This window comes from Oncorhynchus nerka, linkage group LG9a, assembly GCF_034236695.1.
Source record: "Oncorhynchus nerka isolate Pitt River linkage group LG9a, Oner_Uvic_2.0, whole genome shotgun sequence".
In the NCBI taxonomy this organism is placed as follows: Eukaryota; Metazoa; Chordata; class Actinopteri; order Salmoniformes; family Salmonidae; genus Oncorhynchus; species Oncorhynchus nerka.
This window is the reverse complement of record NC_088404.1, coordinates 52,356,634-52,376,212: the sequence shown is the minus strand read 5'-3', so window position 1 is coordinate 52,376,212 and position 19,579 is coordinate 52,356,634. Positions and strand designations below refer to the sequence as shown.

At 46.9% G+C, this 19,579-nt stretch overlaps 1 protein-coding gene across 2 annotated transcripts in view; it reads left to right on the top strand.

Annotated features, from left to right (window-relative positions):
* Positions 1-19,579, top strand: part of LOC115134495 (DENN domain-containing protein 5B-like) — a 54,249-nt gene that overhangs the window by 11,512 nt on the left and 23,158 nt on the right. For both annotated transcript variants that reach the window (XM_065022683.1, XM_029668525.2), the window contains exons 2-6: positions 9,484-9,593; positions 10,773-11,481; positions 11,611-11,798; positions 17,187-17,687; positions 17,866-18,097. In XM_065022683.1, the coding sequence (XP_064878755.1) occupies positions 9,484-9,593; positions 10,773-11,481; positions 11,611-11,798; positions 17,187-17,687; positions 17,866-18,097 (1,740 nt within the window). The remainder of the gene's footprint in view (positions 1-9,483; positions 9,594-10,772; positions 11,482-11,610; positions 11,799-17,186; positions 17,688-17,865; positions 18,098-19,579) is intronic.

The window sequence follows — 19,579 nt, the reverse complement described above, 5'->3', positions numbered from 1 at the left end:
TACTGCGCAACAGCTTTTTCAAATTTTTTTGAGAGGAATGGAAGATTCGATATAGGCCGATAGTTTTTTATATTTTCTGGGTCAAGGTTTGGCTTTTTCAAGAGAGGCTTTATTACTGCCAGTTTTAGTGAGTTTGGTACATATCCGTGGATAGAGAGCCGTTTATTATGTTCAACATAGGAGGGCCACGCACAGGAAGCAGCTCTTTCAGTAGTTTAGTTGGACTAAGGTCCAATATGCAGCTTGAAGGTTTAGAGGCCATGATTATTTTTATCATTGTGTCAAGAGATATAGTACTAAAACACTTGAGTGTCTCTTGATCCTAGGTCCTGGCAGAGTTGTGCAGTCTCAGGACAACTGAGCTTTGAAGGAATACGCAGATTTAAAGAGGAGTCCGTAATTTGCTTTCTAATAATCATGATCTTTTCCTCATGATCTTTTCCTTCATGAATTTATTACTGCTGAAGTGAAAGCCATCCTCACTTGGGAATGCTGCTTTTTTGTTAGCTTTGCGACAGTATCAAAAATACATTTTGGATTGTTCTTATTTTCCTCAATTAAGTTGGAAAAATAGGATGATCCAGCAGCAGTAAGGGGTCTTCGATACTGCACGGTTTCCAAGCTAGTCGGAAGACTTCCAGTTTGGTGTGGCGCTGTTTCTGGTCATATTTTCTGGAAGCTTGCTTCAGAGCTTGGGTATTTTTTGTATACCAGGGAACTAGTTTCTTATGAGAAATTTGTTTAGTTTTTAGGGGTGCAACTGCATCTAGGGTATTGCGCAAGGTTAAACTGAGTTCCTCAATTTGGTGGTTAACTGAGTTTTGTCCTCTAACGTCCTTGGGTAGGCAGAGGGAGTCTGGAAGGGCATCAAGGAATCTTTGTGTTGTCTGTGAATTTATAGCATGATTTTTGATGCTCCTTGTTTGGGGTCTGAGCAGATTATTTGTTGCAATTGCAAACGTAATAAAATGGTGGTCCGATTGTCCAGGATTATGAGGAAAAACATTAAGATCCACAACATTTATTCCATGGGACAAAACTAGGTCCAGAGTATGACTGTGACAGTGAGTAGGTCCAGAGACATGTTGGACAAAACCCACTGAGTCGATGATGGCGCCGAAAGCCTTTTGGGGTGGGTCTGTGGACTTTTCCATGTGAATATTATCAACAAAATGTGAATATTATCTGCTATGACTACAAGGTCCGATAGGAATTCAAGGAACTCAATGAGGAATGCTGTATATGGCCCAGGAGGCCTGTAAACAGTAGCTATAAAAAGTGATTGAGTAGGCTGCATAGATTTCATGACTAGAAGCTCAAAAGATGAAAACGTTTTTTTTTTTTTGTCAATTGAAATTTGCTATCGTAAATGTTAGCAACACCTCCACCTTTGCAGAATGCACGGGGGATATGGTCACAAGTGTAACCAGGAGGTGAGGCCTCATTTAACACAGTAAAGTCATCAGGCTTAAGCCATGTTTCAGTCAGGCCAATCACATCAAGATTATGATCAGTTATTAGTTCATTGACTATAATTGCCTTTGAAGTAAGGGATCTAACATTAAGTATCCCTATTTTGAGATGTGAGGTATCACAATCTCTTTCAATAATGGCAGGAATGGAGGAGGTCTTTATCCTAGTGAGATTGCTAAAGCGAACACCGCCATGTTTAGTTTTGCCCAACCCAGGTCGACGCACCTACACAGTCTCAATGGGGATAGCTGAGCTGACTACACTGACTGTGCTAGTTAGTGGCAGACTAACAGCCTGCTGCCTGGCATGCACCCGATTTCATTGTGGAGCTAGAGGAGTTAGAGCCCTGTCTATGTTGGTAGATAAGATGAGAGCACCCCTCCAGCTAGGATGGAGTCCGTCACTCCTCAGCAGGTCAGGCTTGGTCCTGTTTGTGGGTGAGTCCCAGAAAGAGGGCCAATTATCTACAAATTCTATCTTTTGGGAGGGGCAGAAAACAGTTTCCAACCAGCGATTGAGTTGTGAGACTCTGCTGTAGAGCTCATCACTCCCCCTAACTGGGAGAGGGCCAGAGACAATTACTCGATTCCGACACATCTTTCTAGCTGATTTACACGCTGAAGCTATGTTGCGCTTGGAGACCTCTGACTGTTTCATCCTAACATCGTTGGTGCCGACGTGGATAACAATATCTCTATACTCGCCAGTTTTAGCTTTAGCCAGCACCATCTTCAGATTAGCCTTAACGTCAGTAGCCCTGCCCCCTGGTAAACAGTGTATGATCGCTGGATGATTAGTTTTAAGTCTAATACTGCGGGTAATGGAGTCGCCAATGACTAGGGTTTTCAATTTGACAGAGCTGACGGTGGGAAGCTTCGGCGTCTCAGACCCCGTAACGGGAGGAGTAGAGACAAGAGAAGGCTCGGCCTCAGACTCCGACTTGCTGCTTAATGGGGAAAACCGGTTGAAAGTTTCTGTCGGCTAAATGAGCGACACCGGTTGAGCGTTCCTACAGCATTTCCCTCCAGAAACCGTGAGAAAGTTGTCCGGCTGCGGGGACCGTGCGAGGGGATTTATACTAACGTTATTATCTGTACTTACTGGTGGCACAGACGCTGTTTCATCCTTTCCTACACTGAAATGACCCTTGCCTAACGATTGCGTCGGAAGCTGGGCTTGCAGCACAGCTATCCTCGCCGTAAGGCGATCGTTCTCCTGTATATTATGAGTACAGCGACTGCAATTAGAAGATATCATGTTAATGTTACTACTTAGCTTCGGCTGTTGGAGGTCCTGACGAACCACGTCCAGATAAAGCGTCCGGAGTGAAAAAGTTGAATGAAAAAAAGTTGAGTGAGGGAAAAACCAAAAATATAAACGGTAATTAAAAAGTAAAAACCGTAAAGTTGTCAGGTAGCAAAGTAAGGTTGGCAACAAAATGCACAAAACGCACAGCAACACGTAAACAAGTCTGCAAGTTGTGATTTCGCTACACTCGCACTAACATCTGCTAACCATGTGTATGTGACAAATAACATTTGATTTGAAATGGCGTCACAGATTTCTTGAATGTGTGGATGTGTGCATGTGCGCATCCACATCCCAGGCAGGGTAGTAATGGGAAGAGTGATGCACTCTAGGGAATGATGGTGTTCCTTCAAAAATGAGGTAGTTTGAGTGTACATACCAGGGTTGTGCTCAATTCTGAATTGAATTGAGAATGCCTCATTAATTCCGATTGAATTTGAATTGAAGTAGTAAACAGGATGCAGAATTGCAATTAGAATTTGAATGAAAGGGAATTGAATTCAGTCAAATTCAATCAAATGTAAATGACTCTTCTATATTAGGTCTAGTCTATACAAATATACATCTTGTACATATAAAAATGCATGTAAAATATTGTTGAAACAATTGATTTTCAGGACAAACTCTTAATGGATGATCAATGAAAACAACCTCCATGCAAATATTCCAAGTTGTTATATTTAATTAATATTTAATTATTTCATTAATCAAAATTAAAAAAAATCCCAGAATGCATTAGTTTAACATTTACATTACATTTACATTTAAGTCATTTAGCAGACGCTCTTATCCAGAGCGACTTACAAATTGGTGCTTTCACCTTATGACATCCAGTGGAACAGCCACTTTACAATAGTGCATCTAGGTCTTTTAAGGGGGGTGAGAAGGATTACTTTATCCTATCCTAGGTATTCCTTAAAGAGGTGGGGTTTCAGGTGTCTCCGGAAGGTGGTGATTGACTCCGCTGTCCTGGCATCGTGAGGGAGTTTGTTCCACCATTGGGGGGCCAGAGCAGCGAACAGTTTTGACTGGGCTGAGCGGGAACTGTACTTCCTCAGTGGTAGGGAGGCGAGCAGGCCAGAGGTGGATGAACGCAGTGCCCTTGTTTGGGTGTAGGGCCTGATCAGAGCCTGGAGGTACTGAGGTGCCGTTCCCCTCACAGCTCCGTAGGCAAGCACCATGGTCTTGTAGCGGATGCGAGCTTCAACTGGAAGCCAGTGGAGAGAGCGGAGGAGCGGGGTGACGTGAGAGAACTTGGGAAGGTTGAACACCAGACGGGCTGCGGCGTTCTGGATGAGTTGTAGGGGTTTAATGGCACAGGCAGGGAGCCCAGCCAACAGCGAGTTGCAGTAATCCAGACGGGAGATGACAAGTGCCTGGATTAGGACCTGCGCCGCTTCCTGTGTGAGGCAGGGTCGTACTCTGCGGATGTTGTAGAGCATGAACCTACAGGAACGGGCCACCGCCTTGATGTTAGTTGAGAACGACAGGGTGTTGTCCAGAATCACGCCAAGGTTCTTAGCGCTCTGGGAGGAGGACACGATGGAGTTGTCAACCGTGATGGCGAGATCATGGAACGGGCAGTCCTTCCCGGGAGGAAGAGCAGCTCCGTCTTGCCGAGGTTCAGCTTGAGGTGGTGATCCGTCATCCACACTGATATGTCTGCCAGACATGCAGAGATGCGATTCGCCACCTGGTCATCAGAGGGGGGAAAGGAGAAGATTAATTGTGTGTCGTCTGCATAGCAATGATAGGAGAGACCATGTGAGGTTATGACAGAGCCAAGTGACTTGGTGTATAGCGAGAATAGGAGAGGGCCTAGAACAGAGCCCTGGGGACACCAGTGGTGAGAGCGCGTGGTGAGGAGACAGATTCTCGCCACGCCACCTGGTAGGAGCGACCTGTCAGGTAGGACGCAATCCAAGCATGGGCCGCGCCGAAGATGCCCAACTCGGAGAGGGTGGAGAGGAGGATCTGATGGTTCACAGTATCGAAGGCAGCCGATAGGTCTAGAAGGATGAGAGCAGAGGAGAGAGAGTTAGCTTTAGCAGTGCGGAGTGCCTCCGTGATACAGAGAAGAGCAGTCTCAGTTGAATGACTAGTCTTGAAACCTGACTGATTTGGATCAAGAAGGTCATTCTGAGAGAGATAGCGGGAGAGCTGGCCAAGGACGGCACGTTCAAGAGTTTTGGAGAGAAAAGAAAGAAGGGATACTGGTCTGTAGTTGTTGACATCGGAGGGATCGAGTGTAGGTTTTTCAGAAGGGGTGCAACTCTCGCTCTCTTGAAGACGGGAGGGACGTAGCCAGCGGTCAGGGATGAGTTGATGAGCGAGGTGAGGTAAGGGAGAAGGTCACCGGAGATGGTCTGGAGAAGAGAGGAGGGGATAGGGTCAAGCGGGCAGGTTGTTGGGCGGACGGCCGTCCTGCAAGACGCGAGATGTCATCTGGAGAGAGAGGGGAGAAAGAGGTCAGAGCACAGGGTAGGGCAGTGTGAGCAGAACCAGCGGTGTCGTTTGACTTAGCAAACGAGGATCGGATGTCGTCGACCTTCTTTTCAAAATGGTTGACGAAGTCATCTGCAGAGAGGGAGGAGGGGGAGGGGAGGAGGATTCAAGAGGGAGGAGAAGGTGGCAAAGAGCTTCCTAGGGTTAGAGGCAGATGCTTGGAATTTAGAGTGGTAGAAAGTGGCTTTAGCAGCAGAGACAGAGGAGGAAAATGTAGAGAGGAGGGAGTGAAAGGATGCCAGGTCCGCAGGGAGGCGAGTTTTCCTCCATTTCCGCTCGGCTGCCCGGAGCCCTGTTCTGTGAGCTCGCAATGAGTCGTCGAGCCACGGAGCGGGAGGGGAGGACCGAGCCGGCCTGGAGGATAGGGGACATAGAGAGTCAAAGGATGCAGAAAGGGAGGAGAGGAGGGTTGAGGAGGCAGAATCAGGAGATAGGTTGGAGAAGGTTTGAGCAGAGGAAGAGATGATAGGATGGAAGAGGAGAGAGTAGTGGGGAGAGAGAGCGAAGGTTGGGACGGCGCGATACCATCCGAGTAGGGGCAGTGTGGGAAGTGTTGGATGAGAGCGAGAGGGAAAAGGATAAAGGATACAAGGTAGTGGTCGGAGACTTGGAGGGGAGTTGCAATGAGGTTAGTGGAAGAACAGCATCTAGTAAAGATGAGGTCAGCGTATTGCCTGCCTTGTGAGTAGGGGGGAAGGTGAGAGGGTGAGGTCAAAAGAGGAGAGGAGTGGAAAGAAGGAGGCAGAGAGGAATGAGTCAAAGGTAGACGTGGGGAGGTTAAAGTCGCCCAGAACTGTGAGAGGTGAGCCGTCCTCAGGAAAGGAGCTTATCAAGGCATCAAGCTCATTGATGAACTCTCAGAGGGAACCTGGAGGGCGATAAATGATAAGGATGTTAAGCTTGAAAGGGCTGGTAACTGTGACAGCATGGAATTCAAAGGAGACGATAGACAGATGGGTAAGGGGAGAAAGAGAGAATGACCACTTGGGAGAGATGGTCAAGTTGACCCTAAAAGCCTTCAAAGAGAAAACCACAAGTATTATGGTCGGTGGACATATAATTGGCTATTCTAAGCACAAAGGTTAAAAGAGTATATGAACATTGTTCGCAGAGAAAAGTGATGTATTCTTTGGTATCTGGAAGTGCGCCCTGTCATACTCAATGAAACCTCATGTTCTATGACTGAGTGGAATTTCTTTGAATTGCACTGAATTAAATTTGACTTCCTGTCACTCAAATTCTACATCATGTGGGATGTGGCCAATTGGAATTTCAACTCATGAGTTGAATGGGAGTAAATTCCAAAATCCTGGATGGAGCACAACGCTGGTACACACCAGTGGCTTGCATGAGACACACACACACACACACACACACACACACACACACACACACACACACACACAGCTATCTGTGTGTAATTGGAGCAGGCAGTTGACACAGGGGACAGTGAGAGAGGCAGGAGATGCATCAGGCAGACAAGGTTATACATCAAGGTCAGGGGAAGTGTGTGTCACTGAATTCTCTCCTTCCCTTCAGTGCATGTACACATACCATACGTGTGTCAGAAAATGTAGTACGGTTTTTTCATTTGATAGTCTGCTACACAAACAAAAAAACACTTTCACTCCTGCTTCTACAACATCTTGAATCAAATCCCCCCCTCATCTCCTCTAACCCTTCCTCACTTATCTCCCTCCAAATCAACCCTCCTTTCCCCTCGGGTTGTTACGATACCAATATTGCAATACCACGACAATACTGAATTTTCATGAAGCAGACTGAACTTTATGGTCTTTTACAAACCAGCTCTATGTGAAATACTGTGTGATATAGCTTTAAAAAATAAACAAACGTGACTCTGGGTGACAACAGAAAGTCAGCTTAGTGTTTTGTCTCCTTGCCACGATACTTCGGAGTATGACTGGGATCATGACAACCCTACCTGTCCCCCTGTTCTCTCTCCTCCGCCATCAGACTTTCTGGTGATGGTGCAGTGTGAGGGGATGTGGGCACTGTAGCTGCTTTGAAGGCACCTCAGGGTTGGTTGTTATATAAGTCTGGACTTGGCAGGGCTTCCCCCCTTCACTGCAGACCCACCCCTATTATCTCACTTCTCTGTTGTCTCACTAATGGTCTCACCTCTCTACTGCCTTACCCCTCTACTGCCTTACCGCTCTACTGTCTCACTAACGGTCTCACCTCTCTACTGCCTTACCCCTCTACTGCCTTACCGCTCTACTGCCTTACCCCTCTACTGCCTTACCCCTCTACTGCCTTACCCCTCTACTGCCTTTACCGCTCTACTGTCTCACTAACGGTCTCACCTCTCTACTGCCTTACCCCTCTACTGCCTTACCCCTCTACTGCCTTACCGCTCTACTGTCTCACTAACGGTCTCACCTCTCTACTGCCTTACCCCTCTACTGCCTTACCCCTCTACTGCCTTACCTCTCTACTGCCTTACCCCTCTACTGCCTTACCCCTCTACTGCCTTACCCCTCTACTGTCTCACTAACGGTCTCACCTCTCTACTGCCTTACCCCTCTACTGCCTTACCGCTCTACTGTCTCACTAACGGTCTCACCTCTCTACTGCCTTTACCCCTCTACTGCCTTACCGCTCTACTGTCTCTGTAATGTCCCAAATCTATTGTCTCACTTCTCTGTTGTCTCACTAATGGTCTCACCTCTCTACTGCCTTACCGCTCTACTGCCTTACCGCTCTACTGTCTGACTAACGGTCTCACCTCTCTACTGCCTTACCGCTCTACTGTCTCTGTAATGTCACAAATCTATTGTCTCACTTCTCTGTTGTCTCACTAATGGTCTCACCTCTCTACTGCCTTACCCCTCTACTGCCTTACCGCTCTACTGTCTCAGTAATGTCACAAATCTATTGTCTCACTTCTCTGTTGTCTCACTAATGGTCTCACCTCTCTACTGCCTTACCCCTCTACTGCCTTACCGCTCTACTGTCTCAGTAATGTCACAAATCTATTGTCTCGCTTCTCTGTTGTCTCACTAATGGTCTCACCTCTCTACTGCCTTACCCCTCTACTGCCTTACCGCTCTACTGTCTCAGTAATGTCACAAATCTATTGTCTCACTTCTCTGTTGTCTCACTAATGGTCTCACCTCTCTACTGCCTTACCCCTCTACTGCCTTACCGCTCTACTGTCTCTGTAATGTCCCAAATCTATTGTCTCACTTCTCTGTTGTCTCACTAATGGTCTCACCTCTCTACTGCCTTACCCCTCTACTGCCTTACCGCTCTACTGTCTCAGTAATGTCACAAATCTTTTGTCTCACTTCTCTGTTGTCTCACTAACGGTCTCACCTCTCTACTGCCTTACCCCTCTACTGCCTTACCGCTCTACTGTCTCTGTAATGTCCCAAATCTATTGTCTCACTTCTCTGTTGTCTCACTAATGGTCTCACCTCTCTACTGCCTTACCCCTCTACTGCCTTACCGCTCTACTGTCTCAGTAATGTCACAAATCTATTGTCTCACTTCTCTGTTGTCTCACTAACGGTCTCACCTCTCTACTGCCTTACCCCTCTACTGCCTTACCGCTCTACTGTCTCTGTAATGTCCCAAATCTATTGTCTCACTTCTCTGTTGTCTCACTAATGGTCTCACCTCTCTACTGCCTTACCCCTCTACTGCCTTACCGCTCTACTGTCTCTGTAATGTCACAAATCTATTGTATCACTTCTCTCTCACCTCTACTGTCTCACTGATATCTCACCCTTCTACTATCTCTTCTCTCTGCTGTTGCCCAACTCTGTCTCACCTCTCTACATTTTCTACTAGCCCGGTCTGAAAATTACTAGCCTCGGGCAAGCGGGTTAACTTAATTTCCATCTCTGGTCTCACCCCTCTACCATCTCACCTCTGGCTCATTAAAGGTATTCAACACACACAGAGTTTTTAGCTGATATCAGATGATGGGCCAAAAGCTTTGCTGTCTCAGATATTAAATCCTGACCCTGTCTGGTAACCGCAGTGTTGCTCTCCGCCCTGTCCCCTTATTAAGAATTCAGTGCGGGAAATGAAGGTCACTTGTCCCTCTGAATTTGTCTGTGCCATTATTGCAATGCTGACATACTCGTTCTCTCCGTCTGTCTGTCTCTACCCTCTCTCTCTCTGTCTCTCCCCCGCCACTCGTTTTCAACCCCTTTCTCTCTTTCCTAGGTGAGAGCTTTGAGCAGAGCCCCCTACGGAGGTCCTTCAAGTCCAAGGTTCTGGCCCACTACCCTGAGAGCACAGACAGGAGTCCCTTCAACAGAGATGCAGTCAACATGGTAAGACAGTGGGGCTAGGATACATTTAGAGAACTTAGCAAAAGGTTAAGTCTGTCTTTTATGTCATTTTGGCTGTTTTAGTCCGTTATGGAAAGATGGTTGTTTTGAAAATGGCCTCATTTCATGCATTCATTACAAGAAAGTATAGCTTCTGTTGTGCACATATTTGACACAGAATAGAGGACTTTACATTTGTTGTTTGTGCACTATTGTTTTGTTAATGGGATAGTTCATCTCCTTCTCCAGAGTCAGATGAACTGGTGGAGACCATTTTTATGTCTCTGCGTGCAGTTTTGAAGGACGTGGCTAACTAGCATTAGCGCAATGCTAACTAGCGTTAATTGAACCATTTGAAAGTGGTTGGGCAAATGTTTGATTGTTTGGCACTGCAAGAGCCTTAAATGCTGTGCCGTCACGTCTTTGTTTTGTTCTCCGGTACCATAATGCATTTATCTTTCATGCGAATGAGAGAATATTTTCCGTTTTTAAGTGTTCATTTTTATGGTACACTCTTGTATAAACAAGTCTGGATGATAAAAGCGTTTAGGGCAGGAACTCAACACAATCTACTAACATAGATGAACCAATTTAAAAAAAACTTGAGTTGTTTTTGGTGGAAAGTTCAAACTTGTTGTGAGCAGTCTCCCTACAGACACGGAGGTACTTTGTAGCAGATAGAGCGCCTTTTCATGGAGCCACACTCTGGTTCTTTCCACAAATAAGGGCCCTTTTAACCGCTAGTCTTTAATGTTGTTTGTCAGAATGAAAGCTCTTCAGAATGATTTGACCCCTCTCATCCCTGTCCATAATCACTTGCGTTTGATTTAAGAGCAGGCTATTGAAGGCAGTTGAGATTGTTTGCCTTTCTTTCTGTACCTTCCCCTACCTCGTCTTCCTCTCCTATCTCTCTCTCTCTCCCCATTATTTTCTTTTTCCTCTGCTATTTCCTCTAAAACATCCCAACTCGCTCTTCCTTCGACATCTCTCCCACCTCTATTCCATTCACCATCCTCTCACTCCTCTCTCTCGCTCTTTTTCTCCCCACCTCACCTCCTTCCTCTTCCCATGTCTCTCTTCCTCCCCTCATATCTCTCTCCTCACCCTCTCTCTCCTTTCTTCATCTTTCATTCTCCATCTTCCTCCTTCATCTCTCGCTCTCTCTCTCTCTCTCATCCCCAGCTCTGCATGCCGCACGGCCTGTCGTTCCGTAGTCAGGCGGACGGCCGCGAGCACCACTTCCACTCCTTCACGGTCGCCCAGGACGACGGCACGCGCTCCTACGGCTTCGTGCACACGTACTACGAAGCAGTGACGAGTGCCCAGATCACCACGGCGATGCAGACCCTTCATCAGATGCACCATGTGGAGCACTACTCCACCTCCTCTTTGTCATCTTCCTCCGCCTCCTCCCCCTCCACATCCAGCATGGACTCTCTGGTGAGCAGCCTGGATGAGTTGGATGCCGACTCCCTGGCAGCGCGCCCCCTGTCGGCTTGTTTGGGCTGCGCGGCGGGCTCCTTCCAGCCGGCCCGGGACACCCTGTATGCCTCCAAGGCCCTCTGCCTCCTCACGCCCCTCCCCTTCCTGCACGCCGCCCGCCACTTCCTGTCCCAATTGCACCAGGCGGTGACATCGCACGCGGCCCCGCCACTGCCGCTGGAGAGCTACATCCACAACATCCTGTACGAGGTGCCCGTGCCGCCGCCCGGTCGTTCGCTCCGGTTCCACGGGGTCCAGGGGCCTATCGTGTGCCAGCAGCCCGGCCCTGAGGAGCTCCCGCTCGGGGACTACCCACTGGGAGAGGCCTTCTCCCTGCTGGGGGTGGAGAACATGGTGAGGCTGCTCACCTCCGTGCTGCTGGAGACCCAGGTCCTGCTCTACTCACAGGGTAAGCACCAAAAGATCAGGCAGCGTTTTCTGCAAGATCACCAGCCTAGGTTGTGTTTCGAACATTTTTCAAATGTAACCCAAAAGTGTGCACTTGTTCATTTCCCATCATGCGTCTCTCTGTCTCCAGACTACCAGCGGTTGATGACGGTGGCAGAGGGCATCACCAACCTACTGTTTCCATTCCAGTGGCAGCACGTCTACCTACCCATCTTGCCCGTGCCCCTGCACCATCTCCTGGATGCCCCCGTGCCCTTCTTGATGGGCATCCAACGGAAGGATTGCTCCCAATGCTCCACTTTGGATCTGTCCCATGAGGTATTGAATGTACTTAGTACCAGGGCCATAAACAGACCTTTGAAAAAAATTATACTTTCATACTTCCTAACATACCAAATTCCTCTGTAGTGAACATTTACAAAAAAAATTAAGCATAGGCCTATTTATTTCTGCAAGAACACACTCATCGTCACAAATTGTAAGCAAGCTAGTTACAGTGCCTCCTAAAGAGATGATTGACATCGGAGAAAAGGGGTGGGCCATCAGCTGATCATTGATGTTGATGGTTGATGTAAACCCGCTAGTCAGCTCGCTCCATTTCTTTGACTGGTTAAGATTGACCTCTGTGTCTGTCTCTCTGCTGCGCATATCTGCCAACCAGACCTAATATTGACGATGATGTAGGCCGTGTTGATCAAATGTTACACCACTGTGGCAGTACTTTTGATATTTAAACTAGGTAGCTACACACACACTTAACCGGTGACCGCATCTCTCGAGCCATGCATGTTTGGATACCAGGCATGTGCAACCTCAGTACAGGGCAGACTGGGAGTGGAGAAAAGGCGCAACGGGTCGTGCGAGAGCTCCGTACAGGCCAGATCAACATGCGCAACGGACACGGGATGGGGGGGTGGCGAACATGACCAGGACTTGCAGGCAGAGGGTTCTGAACAACAATGACCAAAACATTTGTACAAAAAAAAAATCATTTTGGGGGAAATTATACCACCACCCAAAAGGGCACTTTGGAGACTGGAAGGGCAAAGGGGCGTGAGTCCTATCTGTGTATGTGCCTGCTTAGTGCTTAGTGTTTGGAACTGTAGGCATGTAACGGAGGCTTTAAAAATAAAAAAACATTACCCTCAAAATGCCTTTATTTAACCAGTCAAGTTATTGAGAACACATTTCTTCTTTAAATACGACCTGACCAAGAGGGAGCAACAATTTTTTAATATTTTGAAGTTGACCAGAACTGGGAGGTGCAGTAGGACAAACGATGTTCTCATGTAGTCCAAAGTTCATATTTCTTTAATTAGAATGGGAGGTTGCTGAATCCACACACCTAGTTAGTTTTAAATCCACTCTTCAATTACAATTCAACTGGCCAAACCAACTGGCTATACCATATACTTTGAAGCATTCTATACTGAACAAAAATATAAACACAACATGCAACTATTCCAAAGATTTTACTGAGTTACAGTTCATATAAGGAAATCAGTCAATTTGAAATGAATTCATTAGGCCCTAATCTATGGATTTCACATGACTGGGAAAACAGATATGCATCTGTTGGTTACAGATACCTTTATAAAAAATAATTAAAAATACATTTTAAAAAGGTAGGGGCGTAAATCAGAAAACCAGTCGGTATCTGGTGTGACAACCATTTTCCTCATGCAGCGCGACACGTCTCCTTCGCATAGTGTTGATCATGCTGTTGATTGTGGCCTGTGGAACTTTTGCACTCTCCCTCAAGACTTTAGACATCTGTGGCATTGTGTTACGTGAAAACTGCACATTTTAGAGTTGTCCCCGGCACGAGGTGCACCTGTGTAATGATCCTGCTGTTTAATCATCTTCTTGATATGCCACACCTGTCAGGCGGATGGAGAAATGCTCACTAACAGGGATGTAAACAAATTTGTGCACAACATTTTTGAGAAATAAGCTTTATTGTGCGTATGGAACGTTTCTGGGATCTTTTATTTCAGCTCATGAAACATGGGACCGACATTTTAGCGTTTATATTTTTGTTCAGTATAGTTCATTCTCTGTAGCATTCTACTAGGCATTTTGATACACCTTCTGACTGGCATTCTATCAGGCATTCACTGACCTTGCAAAAAACATTCCAACAAGCATTCGAACACAATGTACCGTTCACTGTAACGTGCATTCTAATAACAGGCATTCCATTACATTACGCAATGTAACAGGCAGTGAAAAGAGCTTGGTAACATTTGCTGCATTCTTGCAGTGCCTGCACTAATCCATCCTATTCTAGTTGCATTATAACCCCCCCCCCCCCCCCCCCCTCGAGCTCTCTGGTGTTGGAGAACATAGAAATTCACATAGCTCCTCTGGCGAGCTCCTCCGCTTCTCCCTTCTCTCCCCAAATCCAATTCTCCATCCCTCTACGAAAGATCACGCCGTTTCGCACAAGCATTTCGCTCGGCATGCGTCCCAAATGGCACCCTATTCCCTGTGTAAAGGTGCCATTTGGGACACAGATTTTAGGAGTTTTCTTTGAAGTGCTAGAGCTGGCCCAGAGAGAGGGAGCAGGAGACATCAGTAGAGAGAGAGAGTGGGAGGAGGAAGGCACCGAGCAACACATTTCTAAAGATATCAGACAACGTGAATAATTAAGGTTTAAGAATTCCACAGTTTATTTCTGGATGTATGTGAGAGGGTAGGGGGGCCACAGGAGGCAGCAATAGAATGCACACTTAGCAGATTGTGGAACGCATCCCGACCCTATCCTGTGTATTAAATATCTATCTGTCTACAACCCCTTTTTTCCAGCAGGATTAAGTGCATTTTGTCTGTATCCTTATCTAAAGTCATGGCTTTTTAAAAAGCACATAGCTTTTGATGGCATTTAGCTGATGTGTCACAGTACAGTGGGATGTCAACATATTCTGTCATGGTAAATTGGGTCAACATACTCTGAGGGGGAAGGCGAGGGCGTGGTTTATGTTGCAAGCTTTCCCATGAGAAGTGGAGCGGCAATGCTTCAATCCTATGAACTTTTAAAGGCACATTCTTCGATATTTACAGACATGTTTGATCATTTAAATGAATGATACCCACTGTTCATGCCTGTTCATGATGAATATCACTGTCTTTTCTTACATTGAGGAGTGGGCCTTTAAACTAGAACTGTAAACAAATGGTGGTCTGTGTGAATCTGTCTCATCACATGCAGTTAAGAAAAAAACTGGACCATGGCATAACGTCAGTGCTGAATTTGGACCAACAGAGTGTCACTTAAGCAGAGCACACTGTTGATGCTGTTATGGGATTTCATGGTGTCGGTCTCTGACATAGTCTGTGTCAGGCCAGTGCCTGCTAAGCTTCTCTCCAGAGGTCGACTCGTTTCTCTGACTGTTTTCCGCATTGACAAATATTTTGTCAGTGAATGAGGGGATGTGCAATGAAACAGTTTCACCTCATTTCCATCAGCGTGTAAAAAATGTGCAACCAAATCTGACCATAACTCTATCCTCCTGATTCCTGCTTACAAGCAAAAATTAAAGCAGAAAGCACCAGTGACTCGGTCTATAAAAAAGTGGTCAGATGAGGCAGATTCTAAACTACAGGACTGTTTTGCTAGCATAGACTGGAACATGTTAAGGGATTCTTCAGATGGCATTGAGGAGTATACCGCATCAGTCACTGGCTTTATCAATAAGTGCATCGAGGACGTTGTCCCCACAGTGACTGTGCGTACATACCCTAACCAGAAACCATGGATTACAGGCAACATCCGCACTGAGCTAACGGCTAGAGCTGCCATTTTCAAGGAGCAGGACTCTAACCCGGAAGCTTATAAGAAATCTCGCTATGCCATCCGACGAACCATGAAACAGGCAAAGCGTCAATACGGGACTAAGACCTATCAGACAAGCTAAACTACTTCAATGCTCGCTTCGAGGCAAATAACACTGAAACATGCATGAGAGCACCAGCTGTTCCGGAAGACTTTGTGATCACGCCCTCCACAGCCGATGTGAGTAAGACCTTTAAACACTTCAACATTCACAAGGCCGCAGGGCCAGACGGATTACCAGGATGTGTACTGCGAGCATGCGCTGACCGACTGGCAAGTGTCTTCACTGACATTTTCAACCTCTCCTTGTCCGAGTCTGTAATACCAACATGTTTTAAGCAGGCCACCATAGTCCCTGTGCCCAAGAACACGTCTGTAGCCATGAAATGCTTTGAAAGTCTTGTCATTGCTCACATCAACACTATTTTCCCAGAAACCCTAGTCCCACTCCAATTTGCATACCGCACCAACAGATCCACAGATGATGCATGACTCCAACTCCACCTGGACAACAGGAACACCTATAAGTTTGACTACAGCTCAGCGTTCAATGACACAACAGTGGTAGGCCCTGGGACTCAAACACCTCCTTCTGCAGCTGGAGACAGCCTATAGAGAGTTCAGAGACCTGACCGTCAACACGGGGCCCCTCAGGACAACAACCCTGTTCCTCATGACAACGTGATCAACTCCATCAAAGTTTGCCGATGACACAACATTGTGGACCTGATCACAAGAAGGAGTTCAGAGACCTGACCGTGTGGTGCCAGGACAACAACCTCTCCCCTCTCATCAAGACAGGGCTGTTGTGGAGCAGGTTGAGGACCACGCTTCTCAAGGGCTTCCTTTGAGTGTCCACATCACCAACAAACTAACATGGTCCAAGCACACCAAGATAGTTGTGAAGAGGGCACGACAAAACCTATTCCCCCTCAGGAGACTGAAAAGATTTGGCATGGGTCCTTAGATCCTCAAAAGGTTTTACAGCTGCATCATCAAGAGCATCCTGACTGGTTGCATCAAGGCACTACAGAGGGTAGTGGGTATGGCCCAGTACATCACCGGGGCCAAGCTTCCTGCCATCCAGGACCTCTATACCAGGTGGTGTCGGAGGAAGGCCCTAAAAATTGTCAAAGACTCCAGCCACCCTAGTCATAGACTGTTCTCTCTGCTACCGCACGCGGTACCGGAGCGCCAAGTCTAGTTCTAAGAGGCTTCTAAACAGCTAAGACTCCTGAACAGCTAATCAAATTGCTACCCATACTAGACCCCCCCCCAATACTGCTGCTACTCTCTGTTATTATCTATTCGTAGTCACTTTAATAACTCCACCTACATCGACACCAGTGACACATTGACACATTGACTCTGTACCGGTACCACTTGTATATAGCCCCGCTATTGTTATTTACTGCTGCTCTTCAATTATTTGTTATTCTTATCTCTTACTTTTGAGGGATTTTCTTAAAACTGAATGGTTGGTTAAGGGCTTGTAAGTAAGCATTTTACTGTAGGGTCTACACCGGTTGTATTCAGCGCATGTGACAAATAAAATTTGATTTGATTTGAACTTGGCCTGGTCCCAGATCTTTGGCTGTTTAGCCAACTCCAAGTGTTCTGGTTGACTATACAGCGCAAAGAGATCTGGGACCAGGCTACGTGAAACTAGTATGCCAAGAGAGACAGGGTTTTTAGAGAGGAAAGGGAGAGAGGAGGTGGAAGGAGAGATGAGACGTAGGCGAAATGAGGAAAAGAGAGAGTGATCTGGGGAAGAGAGGGATTTGAAACAAGCATTTTGCTGCACCTTTTTATACCCGCTGTAAACTGTGTAAATGACGAGTAACGTGTTTTTTTATCTGTCCCCCTTCCAGGCCAACCTGTGCTTTGTGGACATAGACAACCACCGCGTGGATCCACCCGAGGACCTGCCCCTCTTCCCAGACCAGCCCGAGCTCATCCTCGAGCTGAACGAGGTGCTGCTGCGTTTCGGCCTCCAGCCACATGGTGGCGCCACCACCACCAACCCCGCCCCTGCCACTCCCCTCTGCCTCAGCAGCCTCGTCCTGGAGGACCTGATGGAAGACAGGCGCAATGGGAACCTGGGAGGGGAGGAGTTGGCCGTGCTGGAACGACTGCAGGCACTAGCCAGGAGGTGTGGAGAAGGAGGGGTGGAGGGGGGAAAGACCCTTGGACGGGCGTTCCAGGAGGAGGAGGAGGAGCTGAATGCGGCCAAAATGAACGTGCAGCTGAAGGAGGTGTTCGCAGGGCGTTTTGCCGTCATTTTCGGGAGGTACGAAGAGTTTGTGATCCACAGCGCTCCCGACCTGGAGTCCTGGCTAGGCAACCGTGACGGAACGAGCAACTTTGATAAGGTAATGGTGAAGATTGATCGACAGTCACTCACTGAAGGAATACCATAGACACGCATTATATCCATAGGCTACTCCTTCACAGTCAGTAATCATACATACATTCACAAGAAGCTCTCATTCAGGATAGAAGCAATGTTCACCCGCTGTTACTGCTTTAACTGGTTAGTGGTATCATCAGGGCTCCTTCCTGTCGGCGCAGCCTGCCCCGCACCTGCACTTCCTGTCCTGGTTCCTGGAGACGGCCATGTTCTCATCATTCTTGGACAGCAAGGTGTTGTCTCGCTGGGCCGACCAGGAGCCGCTGCAGCGTGTGTTCGACGGCCGCCTGGAGAGGGAGCACCTCTACGACACGTTTGAGGATGACCCCGGCAACCGTCGCTACAGGAAGTGCAGCGTGCTCCACAAGTCAGGTGGGTGGGTGACTGCAGGGTGTGGAAATTGGATCCAGGGGTGTTAAAGTAGTACTCACATTTCCATTATTATTATTATTATTATTTTTGCTAACTGCATCCAGTGGGCAAGCCCCCCAGTCCTCCTATCTCTGGGTCATGTTCATTAGAAAATATTTTAAAATCTTTTGCAACAGTAAACAAAAATGAGTTCAGATTGTCCCTCACTCTTGTAGTCTGCTGGTGCCTGATGAACACGGTCCGTTTGTCCAATGCACAGAGTATATTGAGAGGCAGAGATTAGGTAAAGATCCTAGAGTCGCCAAAACCCGGAATGTGACTTTCAAACCATTATACATCTCGCATTGTATGGGTTAGCGGATATGTCTTGGCCTTTTTTTCTTTCTCCTCCCTATATTCCCTCTGTTCCACTGAACGAAGAGGGAAACAAAAGAGGGAAGATTTAGATGGAGCGGCTGCGACATAGAATAAAAGATGAGTGAGGGATGGGGGATATTTGTTCTGGTGAAATTAGAGGGGAAATTAAGTTCACTATCAATCTGAGAGAAGACCAAATTGTAAAAAAGGGAGAGTGGAGGGTAAAAGAGGTAGAAAATGATATATGAGGGGGAGAAAGGGAGGTAGACTGAGAAGGGGATACTTTAGAGCGGTGGAGGATGGGGGGGGGGATAAGCAGCATATGATGAGAGGAGGAGGGAGAAAACAGTACATTTTTTCCCTATAATGAGAGCCCCAAAACTCTCGGCTTTGAAGTACTGCCAAGTGCTCTGCCAAGCTCTCTCTCTCTTTCTGTTTCTCTCTCTCTCTCTTTCTGTTTCTCTCTCTCTCTTTCTGTTTTTCTCTCTCTCTTTCTGTTTCTCTCTCTCTCTCTCTTTCTGTTTCTCTCTCTCTTACTGTTTCTCTCTCTTTCTCTTTCTCTCTCTCTGTTTCTCTCTCTCTTTCTCTCTGTCTCTCTCTCTCTCTCTCTCTTTCTTTCTGTTTCTCTCTCTCTCTCTTTCTGTTTCTTTCTCTCTCTCTCTTTCTGTTTCTCTCTCTCTCTGTTTGTTTCTCCCTTTATCTCTTCCTTGGGTTTCCCAGAAATGTGTCTTTCAAAGGGAACCAGATAGGGTTCACTTCCATATCGTGACAACAACACATGACCGTGGTTATGTACAAAGAGCTTTACAGATCATAGACTTACATACAGTATGACACTGATCAGAAATGCTCTATTCAGAAACAGGCTTATACAATGGTCATGTAGAGGAATGAAAAGCTAGAAATGAGGAGGTGATAACGCTGCCCTGTGTGGCTCAGTTGGTAGAGCATGGCACTTGCAATGCCAGGATTGTGGGTTTGATTCCTGCTGCGACCGTCCATACAAAAACGATGCACGCATGTCTATAAGTCACTTTGAAATGACATATATTCATATTATTTTACTGCCCTAGCCTGGTTACACATCTACCATAGTTTCTGGAAATGACAGTGTAGAAGGATAAT